The following is a 15,799-nucleotide window of genomic DNA, read 5'->3' on the forward strand; positions in this document are numbered from 1 at the left end:
AATGTTCACACTGGTGCTAGTGGTCACACTGGTGCTAGTGGTCACACTGGTGTTAATGGTGACACTGGTGTTAATGGTCACACAGGTGGTAGTGGTCTCACTGATGCTAGTGGCCACACAGGTGGTAGTGTTCTCACTGGTGCAAGTGGTCACACAGGTGGTAGTGGTCACACTGGTGCTAGTGGTCACACAGATGGTAGTGGTCACACTGGCGCTAGTGGTCACACTGGTGCTAGTGATCACACAGGTGTAAATGGTCACACTGGTGCTAGTGGTCACACAGGTGGTAGTGGTCACACTGGTGCTAGTAGTCACACTGGTGCTAGTGGTCACCCATGTGGTAGTGGTCACACTGGTGGAAGTGGTCACACTGGTGCAAGTTTTCACTCTTGTGCTATTATCATACTGATGATAGTGATCACACTGGTGCTAGTGATCACACTGGCGCTAGTGGTCACATTGGTGCTATTGATCACACTGGTGCTGTTGATCACACTGGTGCTATTGATCACACTGGTGCTAGTTATCACACTGGTGCTAATTATCACACTGGTGGTAGTGGACACACTGGTGCTATTGATGACACTGGTGCTATTGATCACACTGGTGCTACTTATCACACTGGTGCTAGTGGTCACACTGGTGCTAGTGGTGACACTGGTGCTAGTGGTCACATTGGTGCAAGTGGTCACACTGGTGTTAGAGGTCACACTGGTGAAAGTGGTCACACTGGTGCAAGTGGTTACACTGGTGCAAGTGGTCACACAGGTGTTAATGGTTACACTGGTGCTAGTGGTCACACTGGTGTTAATGGTCACACTGGTGCTAATGGTCACACTGGTGCTAATGGTCACACTGGTGTTAATGGTCACACTGGTGCTAGTGGTCACACAGGTAGTAGTGGTCACAATGGTGCTAGTGGTAACACTGGTGTTAATGGTCACACTGGTGCAAGTGGTCACACTGGTGCTAGTGGTCAAACTGGTGTTAACGGTCACACTGGTGCTAGTGGTCACACTGGTGTTAATGGTCACACTGGTGCTACTGGTCACACTGGTGTTAATGGTCACACTGGTGCTAGTGGTCACACTGGTGCTAGTGGTCACACTGGTGTTAATGGTCACACTGGTGTTAATAGTCACACTGGTGTTAATGGCCACACTGGTGCTAGTGGTCACACTGGTGCTAGTGGTCACACTGGTGTTAATAGTCACACTGGTGTTAATGGTCACACAGGTGGTAGTGGTCTCACTGGTGTTTATGGTCACATTGGTGTTAATGATCACACTGGTGCTAGTGGTCATACTGGTGCTAGTGATCACAAAGGTGCAAGTGGTCACACTGGTGTTAATTCTCACACTGGTGTTAATGATCACACTGGTGCTAGTGGTAACACTGGTGTTAATGATCACACTGGTGTTAATGATCACACTAGTGCTAGTGGTAACACTGGTGTTAATGGTCACATTGCTGTTAATGATCTCACTGGTGCTAGTGGTCTTACTGGTGCTAGTGATCACACTGGTGCTAGTGGTCACACTGGTGTTATTGGTCACACTGGTGTTAATGATCACACTGGTGCTAGTGGTCACACTGTTGTTAATGATCACACTGGTGCTAGTGGTCACTCTGATGCTAGAGGTCACACTGGTGCTAGTGGTCACACTGGTGCTAGTGATCACACAGGTGGTAGTGATCTCACTGGTGCAAGTGGTCACACAGGTGGTAGTGGTCACACTGGTGTTATTGGTCACACTGGTGCTAGTGGTCACACTGGTGCTAGTGGTCACACTGGTGTTAATGGTCACAATTGTGTTAATAGTCACACTGGTGTTAATGGCCACACTGGTGCTAGTGGTCACACTGGTGCTAGTGGTCACACTGGTGTTAATGGTCACACTGGTGTTAATGGTCACACAGGTGGTAGTGGTCTCACTGGTGTTAATGGTCACATTGGTGTTAATGATCACACTGGTGCTAGTGGTCATACTGGTGCTAGTGATCACAAAGGTGCTAGTGGTCACACTGGTGCTAGTGGTAACACTGGTGTTAATGATCACACTGGTGTTAATGATCACACTGGTGCTAGTGGTAACACCGGTGTTAATGGTCACATTGCTGTTAATGGTCACACTGGTGTTAATGGTCACACAGGTGGTAGTGGTCTCACTGGTGCAAGTGGCCACACAGATTGTAGTGTTCTCACTGGTGCAAGTGGTCACACAGGTGGTAGTGGTCACAATGGTGTTAATGGCCACACTGGTGCTAGTGGTCACACAGATAGTAGTGGTCACACTGGTGCTAGTGGTCACACTGGTGCTAGTGATCACACAGGTGGTAGTGGTCTCACTGGTGCAAGTGGTCACACAGGTGGTAGTGGTCACACTGGTGTTAATGGTCACACTGGTGCTAGTGGTCACACAGGTGGTAGTGGTCACACTGGTGCTAGTAGTCACACTGGTGCTAGTGGTCACCCATCTGGTAGTGGTCACCCATCTGGTAGTGGTCACACTGGTGCAAGTGGTCACACTGGTGCAAGTGGTCACACTGGTGCAAATTTTCACTCCTGTGCTATTATCATACTGATGATAGTGATCACACTGGTGCTAGTGATCACACTGGCGCTAGTGGTCACACTGGTGCTATTGATCACACTGGTGCTATTGATCACACTGGTGCTATTGATCACACTGGTGCTAGCTATCACACTGTTACTAGTGGACACACTGGTGCTATTGATCACACTGGTGCTATTGATCACACTGGTGCTAGTTATCACACTGGTGCAAGTGGTCACACTGTTGCTAGTGGTGACACTGGTGCTAGTGGTCACATTGGTGCAAGTGGTCACACTGGTGTTAATGGTCACACTGGTGCTAGTGGTCACACTAGTGTTAATGGTCACACTGGTGCAAGTGGTCACACTGGAGCTGGTGGTCACTCTGGTGTTAACTGTCACACTAATGCTAGTTGTCACACTGGTGTTAATGGTCACACTGGTGCTAGTGGTGACACTAGTGCTAGTGGTGACACTGGTGTAATGGTCACAATGGTGATAATGGTCACACAGGTGGTAGTGGTCTCACTGGTGTTAATGGTTACACTGGTGGTAATGATCACACTGGTGCTAGTGGTCATACTGGTGCTAGTGATCACAAAGGTGCTAGTGGTCACACTTGAGCTAGTGGTCACATTGGTGCAAGTGATCACACTGCTGTTAATGGTCACACTGGTGCTAGTGGTCACACTGGTGTTAGTTGTCACACTGGTGCAAGTGGTCACACTGGTGCAAGTTGTTACACTGGTGCAAGTGGTCACACTGGTGTTAATGGTCACACTGGTGCTAGTGGTCACACTGGTGTTAATGGTCACACTAGGGCTACTGGTCACACTGGTGTTAATGGTCACACTGGTGCTAGTGGTCATACTGGTGCTAGTGATCACAAAGGTGCTAGTGGTCACACTGGTGCTAGCGGTAACACTGGTGTTAATGGTCACACTGTTGTTAATGATCACACTGGTGCTAGTGCACTGGTGCTAGTGGTCACACTGGTGTTAATGCTCACACTGGTGCTAGTGGTCACTCTGGTGCTAGAGGTCACACTGGTGCTAGTGGTCACACTGGTGTTAATGGTCACACTGGTGCTAGTGGTCACACTGGTGCTAGTGGTTACACTTGTGTTAATGGTGACACTGGTGTTAATGGTCACACAGGTGGTAGTGGTCTCACTGGTGCAAGTGGCCACACAGGTGGTAGTGTTCTCACTGGTGCAAGTGGTCACACAGGTGGTAGTGGTCACACTGATGCTAGTGGTCACACAGATGGTAGTGGTCACACTGGTGCTAGTGGTCACACTGGTGCTAGTGATCACACAGGTGATAATGGTCACACTGGTGCTAGTGGTCACACAGGTGGTAGTGGTCACACTGGTGCTAGTAGTCACACTGGTGCTAGTGGTCACCCATGTGGTAGTGGTCACACTGGTGCAAGTTATCACACTGGTGCAAGTTTTCACTCTTGTGCTATTATCATACTGATGATAGTGATCACACTAGTGCTAGTGATCACACTGGCGCTAGAGGTCACGCTGGTGCTATTGATCGCACTGGTGATATTGATCACACTGGTGCAAGTTATCACAATGGTGTTAGTGGACACACTAGTGCTATTGATGACACTGGTGCTAGTGATCACACTGGTGCTAGTTATCACACTTGTGCTAGTGATCACACTGGTGCTAGTGGTGACACTGGTGCTAGTGGTCACATTGGTGCAAGTGGTCACACTGGTGTTAGTGGTCACACTGGTGCAAGTGGTTACACTGGTGCAAGTGGTCACACTGGTGTTAATGGTCACACTGGTACTAGTGGTAACACTGGTGTTAATGGTCACACTGGTGCTAATGGTCACACTGGTGCTAATGGTAACACTGGTGTTAATGGTCACACTGGTGCAAGTGGTCACACTGGTGCTAGTGGTCACACTGGTGTTAACGGTCACACTGGTGCTAGTGGTCACATTGGTGTTAATGGTCACACTGCTGCTAGTGGTCACTCTGGTTCTAGTGGTCACACTGGTGTTAATGGTCACACTGGTGTTAATAGTCACACTGGTGTTAATGGCCACACTGGTGCTAGTGGTCACACTGGTGCTAGTGGTCACACTGGTGTTAATGGTCACACTGGTGTTAATGGTCACACAGGTGGTAGTGGTCTCACTGGTGTTAATGGTCACATTGGTGTTAATGATCACACTGGTGCTAGTGGTCATACTGGTGCTAGTGATCACAAAGGTGCTAGTGGTCACACTGGTGTTAATGGTCACACTGGTGTTAATGATCACACTGGTGCTAGTGGTCATACTGGTGCTAGTGATCACAAAGGTGCTAGTGGTCACACAGGTGCTAGTGGTAACACTGGTGTTAATGATCACACAGGTGTTAATGATGACACTGGTGCTAGTGGTAACACTGGTGTTAATGGTCACACTGCTGTTAATGATCACACTGGTGCTAGTGGTCTTACTGGTGCTTGTGATCACACTGGTGCTAGTGGTCACACTGGTGTTAATGGTGACACTGGTGTTAAAGATCACACTGGTGCTAGTGGTCACACTGGTGCTAGAGGTCACACTGGTGCTAGTGGTCACACTGGTGCTAGTGGTCACACTGGTGTAAATGGTCACACTGGTGTTAATGGTCACACAGGTGGTAGTGGTCTCACTGGTGCAAGTGGCCACACAGATTGTAGTGTTCTCACTGGTGCAAGTGGTCACACATGTGGTAGTGGTCACAATGGTGTTAATGGCCACACTGGTGCTAGTGGTCACACAGATAGTAGTGGTCACACTGGTGCTAGTGGTGACACTGGTGCTAGTGGTGACACTGGTGTTAATGGTCACAATGGTTATAATGGTCACACAGGTGGTAGTGGTCTCACTGGTGTTAATGGTTACACTGGTGTTAATGATCACACTGGTGCTAGTGGTCATACTGGTGCTAGTGATCACAAAGGTGCTAGTGGTCACACTTGAGCTAGTGGTCACATTGGTGCAAGTGATCACACTGCTGTTAATGGTCACACTGGTGCTAGTGGTCACACTGGTGTTAGTTGTCACACTGGTGCAAGTGGTCACACTGGTGTAAGTTGTTACACTGGTGCAAGTGGTCACACTGGTGTTAATGGTCACACTGGTGCTAGTGGTCACACTGGTGTTAATGGTCACACTAGGGCTACTGGTCACACTGGTGTTAATGGTCACACTGGTGCTAGTGGTCATACTGGTGCTAGTGATCACAAAGGTGCTAGTGGTCACACTGGTGCTAGTGGTAACACTGGTGTTAATGGTCACACTGGTGTTAATGATCACACTGGTGCTAGTGCACTGGTGCTAGTGGTCACACTGGTGTTAATGCTCACACTGGTGCTAGTGGTCACTCTGGTGCTAGAGGTCACACTGGTGCTAGTGGTCACACTGGTGTTAATGGTCACACTGGTGCTAGTGGTCACACTGGTGCTAGTGGTCACACTTGTGTTAATGGTGACACTGGTGTTAATGGTCACACAGGTGGTAGTGGTCTCACTGGTGCAAGTGGCCACACAGGTGGTAGTGTTCTCACTGGTGCAAGTGGTCACACAGGTGGTAGTGGTCACACTGATGCTAGTGGTCACACAGATAGTAGTGGTCACACTGGTGCTAGTGGTCACACTGGTGCTAGTGATCACACAGGTGGTAGCGGTCTCACTGGTGCAAGTGGTCACACAGGTGGTAGTGGTCACACTGGTGTTAATGGTCACACTGGTGCTAGTTGTCACACATGTGGTAGTGGTCACACTGGTGCTAGTAGTCACACTGGTGCTAGTGGTCACCCATGTGGTAGTGGTCACACTGGTGCAAGTGGTCACACTGGTGCAAATTTTTACTCCTGTGCTATTATCATACTGATGATAGTGATCACACTGGTGCTAGTGATCACACTGGCGCTAGTGGTCACACTGGTGCTATTGATCACACTGGTGGTTTTTATCACACTGGTGCTATTGATCACACTGGTGCTAGCTATCACACTGTTACTAGTGGACACACTGGTGCTATTGATCACACTGGTGCTAGTTATCACACTGGTGCAAGTGGTCACACTGTTGCTAGTGGTGACACTGGTGGTAGTGGTCACATTGGTGTAAGTGGTCACACTGGTGTTAATGGTCACACTGGTGCTAGTGGTCACACTGGTGTTAGTGGTCACACTGGTGCAAGTGGTCACACTGGTGCAAGTGGTTACACTGGTACAAGTGGTCACACTGGTGTTAATGGTCACACTGGTTCTAGTGGTCACACTGGTGTTAATGGTCACACTAGGGCTAGTGGTCACACTGGTGTTAATGGTCACACTGGTGCAAGTGGTCACACTGGTGCTGGTGGTCACTCTGGTGTTAACTGTCACACTAATGCTAGTTGTCACACTGGTGTTAATGGTCACACTGGTGCTAGTGGTGACACTGGTGCTAGTGGTGACACTGGTGTTAATGGTCACACTGGTGATAATGGTCACACAGGTGGTAGTGGTCTCACTGGTGTTAATGGTTACACTGGTGTTAATGATCACACTGGTGCTAGTGGTCATACTGGTGCTAGTGATCACAAAGGTGCTAGTGGTCACACTTGTGCTAGTGGTCACATTGGTGCAAGTGATCACACTGCTGTTAATGGTCACACTGGTGCTAGTGGTCACACTGGTGTTAGTTGTCACACTGGTGCAAGTGGTCACACTGGTGCAAGTTGTTTCACTGGTGCAAGTGGTCACACTGGTGTTAATGGTCACACTGGTGCTAGTGGTCACACTGGTGTTAATGGTCACACTAGGGCTAGTGGTCACACTGGTGTTAATGGTCACACTGGTGCTAGTGATCACAAAGGTGCTAGTGGTCACACTGGTGCTAGTGGTAACACTGGTGTTAATGGTCACACTGGTGTTAATGATCACACTGGTGCTAGTGGTCACACTGGTGTTAATGATCACACTGGTGCTAGTGGTCACTCTGGTGCTAGAGGTCACACTGGTGCTAGTGGTCACACTGGTGTTAATGGTCACACTGGTGCTAGTGGTCACACTGGTGCTAGTGGTCACACTGGTGTTAATGGTGACACTGGTGTTAATGGTCACACAGGTGGTAGTGGTCTCACTGGTGCAAGTGGTCACACAGGTGGTAGTGGTCACACTGATGCTAGTGGTCACACAGATGGTAGTGGTCACACTGGTGCTAGTGGTCACACTGGTGCTTGTGATCACACAGGTGTTAATGGTCACACTGGTGCTAGTGGTCACACAGGTGGTAGTGGTCACACTGGTGCTAGTAGTCACACTGGTGCTAGTGGTCACCCATGTGGTAGTAGTCACACTGGTGCAAGTTATCACACTGGTGCAAGTTTTCACTCTTGTGCTATTATCATACTGTTACGGCCCTCTCGGGACGCAACGGGGTCCTTACTCTGATGTTGTTAGAGGAAGTTATATCCGACCCCAAGCCAGCAGAGGCTTTCAAGGGATGCGATCCGTGACGCAAGTAACTTAAAGGGAGTAGGGAAAGAAAGCTAAGAACTTAATATAATATAATGTCCGTCACCAATAAATAATATATAAAACGGTTACACAAGGGGGGGGGGGGTATTAACACTATACAAGGGGATTAATCCATAATCGTGGTCTTCTGCTGAAGACGCTGGTGCCACACCACTTGGTGCCGAGTCCTTGGTGCTTTCTTCGTGGCCTCACGACGTGTCCTCTGAGAATGCCGAGCCTACCCGGGCCACAGGTCAGCCAAAACGCAGGTCCACTGGGGGCACCGTCGTGGAGGCCGTCAACCACACGTCCAGCTGGTCTGCTGGCAGGTACTGAGCCACAAAGGCTGGTACGGCTACTCCACGAACGATATAAGGGGTACGCCCTAGACAGGAGTCTCGTGTGATATCACAAATCACCCTCCTGTCTTCAGTACCCCAGGGGATGATCATCTCCAACAGTCGGTCCCGGGTAAATCCTTTTACTGCCACTCCACTGGCAGGCTAACACACCACAGTGTTCTTCCGGGGGGACGACGTCACAACATCTGCAGTAAACTTCACAGTATGGAGACTGGCTGCCTCGGGTAGACTGACTCGACTCCCATCACAGTAGTCCCAGGTCGGCTCTGTAAGCAGACACGTCATCAATAACCGGGACACTTATACACCTCACTTACGGGCTCGGGCACAAACACCTGACGTATCCAGTCCATAGATGGCGCTGTCGTCGGAGCACCACCTCACCGGGGGTCAGGAGCGGCTGTGTTGAGCGCTGAACCAGACTGGAAACTGGTCCTCGAGGCCAGTACACGCTGTCCTCACCAGGTGTCGTCGTCCGTTTGGCGGGGGTTTCGGGAGCTGACCCACAGATGGCGTGGTTGTCACTGCTCCAGGCTCGGACGCTGGATCCGGGTTCGTAACACATACTGATGATAGTGATCACACTGGTGCTAGTGATCACACTGGCGCTAGAGGTCACACTGGTGCTATTGATCACACTGGTGCTATTGATCACACTGGTGCTATTGATCACACTGGTGCTATTGATCACACTGGTGCTAGTTATCACACTGGTGCTAGTTATCACACTGGTGCTAGTGGACACACTGGTGCTATTGATGACACTGGTGCTATTGATCACACTGGTGCTAGTTATCACACTTGTGCTAGTGGTGACACTGGTGCTAGTGGTGACACTGGTGCTAGTGGTCACATTGGTGCAAGTGGTCACACTGGTGTTAGTGGTCACACTGGTGCAAGTGGTCACACTGGTGCAAGTGGTTACACTGGTGCAAGTGGTCACACTGGTGTTAATGGTCACACTGGTACTAGTGGTAACACTGGTGTTAATGGTCACACTGGTGCTAATGGTCACACTGGAGCTAATGGTCACACTGGTGTTAATGGTCACACTGGTGCTAGTGGTCACACAGGTGGTAGTGGTCACACTAGTGTTAATGGTCACACTGGTGTTAATAGTCACACTGGTGTTAATGGCCACACTGGTGCTAGTGGTCACACTGGTGCTAGTGGTCACACTGGTGTTAATTGTCACACTGGTGTTAATGGTCACACAGGTGGTAGTGGTCTCACTGGTGTTAATGGCCACACTGGTGCTAGTGGTCACACTGGTGCTAGTGGTCACACTGGTGTTAATTGTCACACTGGTGTTAATGGTCACACAGGTGGTAGTGGTCTCACTGGTGTTAATGGTCACACTGGTGCAAGTGGTTACACTGGTGCAAGTGGTCACACTGGTGTTAATGGTCACACTGGTACTAGTGGTAACACTGGTGTTAATGGTCACACTGGTGCTAATGGTCACACTGGTGCTAGTGGTCACATTGGTGTTAATGGTCACACTGCTGCTAGTGGTCACTCTGGTTCTAGTGGTCACACTAGTGTTAATGGTCACACTGGTGTTAATAGTCACACTGGTGTTAATGGCCACACTGGTGCTAGTGGTCACACTGGTGCTAGTGGTCACACTGGTGTTAATTGTCACACTGGTGTTAATGGTCACACAGGTGGTAGTGGTCTCACTGGTGTTAATGGTCACATTGGTGTTAATGATCACACTGGTGCTAGTGGTCATACTGGTGCTAGTGATCACAAAGGTGCTAGTGGTCACACTGGTGTTAATGGTCACACTGGTGTTAATGATCACACTGGTGCTAGTGGTCATACTGGTGCTAGTGATCACAAAGGTGCTAGTGGTCACACAGGTGCTAGTGGTAACACTGGTGTTAATGATCACACTGGTGTTAATGATGACACTGGTGCTAGTGGTCACACTGGTGTTAATGGTCACACTGGTGTTAATGATCACACTGGTGCTAGTGGTCACACTGGTGCTAGAGGTCATACGGGTGCTAGTGGTCATACTGTTGCTAGTGGTCACACGTACTGGTGTAAATGGTCACACTGGTGTTAATGGTCACACAGGTGGTAGTGGTCTCACTGGTGCAAGTGGCCACACAGATGGTTGTGTTCTCACTGGTGCAATTGGTCACACAGGTGGTAGTGGTCAGAGTGGTGTTAATGGCCACACTGGTGCTAGTGGTCACACAGATAGTAGTGGTCACACTGTCGCTAGTGGTCACACTGGTGCTAGTGATCACACAGGTGGTAGTGGTCTCACTGGTGCAAGTGGTCACACAGGTGGTAGTGGTCACACAGGTGTTAATGGTCACACTGGTGCTAGTGGTCACACAGGTGGTAGTGGTCACACTGGTGCAAGTGGTCACACTGGTGCTAGTGGTCACACTGGTGTTAACGGTCACACTGGTGCTAGTGGTCACATTGGTGTTAATGGTCACACTGCTGCTAGTGGTCACTCTGGTTCTAGTGGTCACACTAGTGTTAATGGTCACACTGGTGTTAATAGTCACACTGGTGTTAATGGCCACACTGGTGCTAGTGGTCACACTGGTGCTAGTGGTCACACTGGTGTTAATGGTCACACTGGTGTTAATGGTCACACAGGTGGTAGTGGTCTCACTGGTGTTAATGGTCACATTGGTGTTAATGATCACACTGGTGCTAGTGGTCATACTGGTGCTAGTGATCACAAAGGTGCTAGTGGTCACACTGGTGTTAATGGTCACACTGGTGTTAATGATCACACTGGTGCTAGTGGTCATACTGGTGCTAGTGATCACAAAGGTGCTAGTGGTCACACAGGTGCTAGTGGTAACACTGGTGTTAATGATCACACTGGTGTTAATGATGACACTGGTGCTAGTGGTAACACTGGTGTTAATGGTCACACTGCTGTTAATGATCACACTGGTGCTAGTGGTCTTATTGGTGCTAGTGATCACACTGGTGCTAGTGGTCACACTGGTGTTAATGGTCACACTGGTGTTAATGATCACACTGGTGCTAGTGGTCACACTGGTGCTAGAGGTCATACGGGTGCTAGTGGTCACACTGGTGCTAGTGGTCACACTGGTGTAAATGGTCACACTGGTGTTAATGGTCACACAGGTGGTAGTGGTCTCACTAGTGCAAGTGGCCACACAGATGGTAGTGTTCTCACTGGTGCAAGTGGTCACACAGGTGGTAGTGGTCAGAGTGGTGTTAATGGCCACACTGGTGCTAGTGGTCACACAGATAGTAGTGGTCACACTGTCGCTAGTGGTCACACTGGTGCTAGTGATCACACAGGTGGTAGTGGTCTCACTGGTGCAAGTGGTCACACAGGTGGTAGTGGTCACACAGGTGTTAATGGTCACACTGGTGCTAGTGGTCACACAGGTGGTAGTGGTCACACTGGTGCTAGTAGTCACACTGGTGCTAGTGGTCACCCATGCGATAGTGGTCACACTGGTGAAGTGGTCACACTGGTGCAAATTTTCACTCTTGTGCTATTATCATACTGATGATAGTGATCACACTGGTGCTAGTGATCACACTGGCGCTAGTGGTCACACTAGTGCTATTGATCACACTGGTGCTATTGATCACACTGGTGCTAGTTATCACACTGGTGCTAGTGGTCACACTGTTGCTAGTGGTGACACTGGTGCTAGTAGTCACATTGGTGAAAGTGGTCACACTGGTGTTAATGGTCACACTGGTGCTAGTGGTCACACTGGTGTTAGTGGTCACACTGGTGCTAGTGGTCACACTGGTGGAAGTGGTCACACTGGTGTTAATGGTCACACTGGTGCTAGTGGTCACACTGGTGTTAATGGTCACACTTTTGCTAATGGTCACACTGGTGCTAGTGGTCACACAGGTGGTAGTGGTCACAATGGTGCTAGTGGTAACACTGGTGTTAATGGTCACACTGGTGCAAGTGGTCACACTGGTGCTAGTGGTCACACTAGTGTTAACGGTCACACTGGTGCTAGTGGTCACACGGGTGTTAATGGTCACACTGGTGTTAATGGTCACACTGGTGTTAATGGTCACACTGGTGCTAGTGGTCACACTGGCGTTAATGGTCACACTGGTGTTAATGGCCACTCTGGTGCTAGTGGTCACACTGGTGCTAGTGGTCACACTGGTGCTAGTGATCTCACTGGTGTTAATGGTCACACTGGTGTTAATGGTCACACAGGTTGTAGTGGTCTCACTGGTGTTAATGGTCACACTGGTGTTAATGATCACACTGGTGCTAGTGGTCATACTGGTGCTAGTGATCACAAAGGTGCTAGTGGTCACACTGGTGTTAATGGTCACACTGGTGTTAATTATCACACTGGTGCTAGTGGTCATACTGGTGCTAGTGATCACAAAGGTGCTAGTGGTCACACTGGTGCTAGTGGTAACACCTGGTGTTAATGGTCACACTGGTGTTAATGATCACACTGGTGCTAGTGGTCTTACTGGTGCTAGTGATCATACTGGTGCTAGTGGTCACACTAGTGTTAGTGGTCATACTGGTGTTATTGGTCACACTGGTGTTAACGATCACACTGGTGCTAGTGGTCACACTGTTGTTAATGATCACACTGGTGCTAGTGGTCACTCTGATGCTAGAGGTCACACTAGTGCTAGTGGTCACACTGGTGCTAGTGATCACACAGGTGGTAGTGGTCTCACTGGTGCAAGTGGTCACACAGGTGGTAGTGGTCACACTGGTGTTAATGGTCACACTGGTGCTAGTGGTCACACTGGTGCTAGTGGTCACACTGGTGTTAATGGTCACACTGGTGTTAATAGTCACACTGGTGTTAATGGCCACACTGGTGCTAGTGGTCACACTGGTGCTAGTGGTCACACTGGTGTTAAAGGTCACACTGGTGTTAATGGTCACACAGGTGGTAGTGGTCTCACTGGTGTTAATGGTCACATTGGTGTTAATGATCACACTGGTGCTAGTGGTCATACTGGTGCTAGTGATCACAAAGGTGCTAGTGGTCACACTGGTGCTAGTGGTAACACTGGTGTTAATGATCACACTGGTGTTAATGATCACACTGGTGCTAGTGGTAACACTGGTGTTAATGGTCACATTGCTGTTAATGGTCACACTGGTGTTAATGGTCACACAGGTGGTAGTGGTCTCACTGGTGCAAGTGGCCACACAGATTGTAGTGTTCTCACTGGTGCAAGTGGTCACACAGGTGGTAGTGGTCACAATGGTGTTAATGGCCACACTGGTGCTAGTGGTCACACAGATAGTAGTGGTCACACTGGTGCTAGTGGTCACACTGGTGCTAGTGATCACACAGGTGGTAGTGGTCTCACTGGTGCAAGTGGTCACACAGGTGGTAGTGGTCACACTGGTGTTAATGGTCACACTGGTGCTAGTGGTCACACCGGTGGTAGTGGTCACACTGGTGCTAGTAGTCACACTGGTGCTAGTGGTCACCCATGTGGTAGTGGTCACACTGGTGCAAGTGGTCACACTGGTGCAAATTTTCACTCCTGTGCTATTATCATACTGATGATAGTGATCACACTGGTGCTAGTGATCACACTGGCGCTAGTGGTCACACTGGTGCTATTGATCACACTGGTGCTATTGATCACACTGGTGCTATTGATCACACTGGTGCTAGCTATCACACTGTTACTAGTGGACACACTGGTGCTATTGATCACACTGGTGCTATTGATCACACTGGTGCTAGTTATCACACTGGTGCAAGTGGTCACACTGTTGCTAGTGGTGACACTGGTGCTAGTGGTCACATTGGTGCAAGTGGTCACACTGGTGTTAATGGTCACACTGGTGCTAGTGGTCACACTAGTGTTAATGGTCACACTGGTGCAAGTGGTCACACTGGTGCAAGTGGTTACACTGGTACAAGTGGTCACACTGGTGTTAATGGTCACACTGGTTCTAGTGGTCACACTGGTGTTAATGGTCACACTAGGGTTAGTGGTCACACTGCTGTTAATGGTCACACTGGTGCAAGTGGTCACACTGGTGCTGGTGGTCACTCTGGTGTTAACTGTCACACTAATGCTAGTTGTCACACTGGTGTTAATGGTCACACTGGTGCTAGTGGTGACACTGGTGCTAGTGGTGACACTGGTGTTAATGGTCACAATGGTGATAATGGTCACACAGGTGGTAGTGGTCTCACTGGTGTTAATGGTTACACTGGTGTTAATGATCACACTGGTGCTAGTGGTCATACTGGTGCTAGTGATCACAAAGGTGCTAGTGGTCACACTTGTGCTAGTGGTCACATTGGTGCAAGTGATCACACTGCTGTTAATGGTCACACTGGTGCTAGTGTTCACACTGGTGTTAGTTGTCACACTGGTGTTAGTTGTCACACTGGTGCAAGTGGTCACACTGGTGCAAGTTGTTACACTGGTGCAAGTGGTCACACTGGTGTTAATGGTCACACTGGTGCTAGTGGTCACGCTGGTGTTAATGGTCACACTAGGGCTAGTGGTCACACTGGTGTTAATGGTCACACTGGTGCTCTTGGTCATACTGGTGCTAGTGATCACAAAGGTGCTAGTGGTCACACTGGTGCTAGTGGTAACACTGGTGTTAATGGTCACACTGGTGTTAATGATCACACTGGTGCTAGTGGTCACACTGGTGTTAATGCTCACACTGGTGCTAGTGGTCACTCTGGTGCTAGAGGTCACACTGGTGCTAGTGGTCACACTGGTGTTAATGGTCACACTGGTGCTAGTGGTCACACTGGTGCTAGTGGTCACACTGGTGCTAGTGGTCACACTTGTGTTAATGGTGACACTGGTGTTAATGGTCACACAGGTGGTAGTGTTCTCACTGGTGCAAGTGGCCACACAGGTGGTAGTGTTCTCACTGGTGCAAGTGGTCACACAGGTGGTAGTGGTCACACTGATGCTAGTGGTCACACAGATGGTAGTGGTCACACTGGTGCTAGTGGTCACACTGGTGCTAGTGATCACACAGGTGATAATGGTCACACTGGTGCTAGTGGTCACACAGGTGGTAGTGGTCACACTGGTGCTAGCAGTCACACTGGTGCTAGTGTTCACCCATGTGGTAGTGGTCACACTGGTGCAAGTTATCACACTGGTGCAAGTTTTCACTCTTGTGCTATTATCATACTGATGATAGTGATCACACTAGTGCTAGTGATCACACTGGCGCTAGAGGTCACACTGGTGCTATTGATCACACTGGTGCTATTGATCACACTGGTGCTATTGATCACACTGGTGCAAGTTTTCACACTGGTGCTATTGGACACACTAGTGCTATTGATGACACTGGTGCTATTGATCACACTGGTGCTAGTTATCACACTTGTGCTAGCAGTCACACTGGTG

General features: G+C 49.3%; 1 protein-coding gene across 1 annotated transcript in view; it reads left to right on the forward strand.

Moving 5' to 3' along the window:
* The window catches only part of LOC138370457 (fibroin heavy chain-like), a 118,086-nt gene that overhangs the window by 90,330 nt on the left and 11,957 nt on the right, over positions 1-15,799 (forward strand). The window contains exons 39-47 of the mRNA XM_069334826.1: positions 769-1,038; positions 1,237-1,326; positions 2,155-2,316; positions 5,208-5,513; positions 10,508-10,723; positions 11,552-11,731; positions 11,883-12,179; positions 13,567-13,728; positions 14,592-14,831. Of these exons, the coding sequence (XP_069190927.1) occupies positions 769-1,038; positions 1,237-1,326; positions 2,155-2,316; positions 5,208-5,513; positions 10,508-10,723; positions 11,552-11,731; positions 11,883-12,179; positions 13,567-13,728; positions 14,592-14,831 (1,923 nt within the window). The remainder of the gene's footprint in view (positions 1-768; positions 1,039-1,236; positions 1,327-2,154; positions 2,317-5,207; positions 5,514-10,507; positions 10,724-11,551; positions 11,732-11,882; positions 12,180-13,566; positions 13,729-14,591; positions 14,832-15,799) is intronic.

Source organism: Procambarus clarkii, chromosome 32 (assembly GCF_040958095.1).
Source record: "Procambarus clarkii isolate CNS0578487 chromosome 32, FALCON_Pclarkii_2.0, whole genome shotgun sequence".
NCBI lineage: Eukaryota > Metazoa > Arthropoda > Malacostraca > Decapoda > Cambaridae > Procambarus > Procambarus clarkii.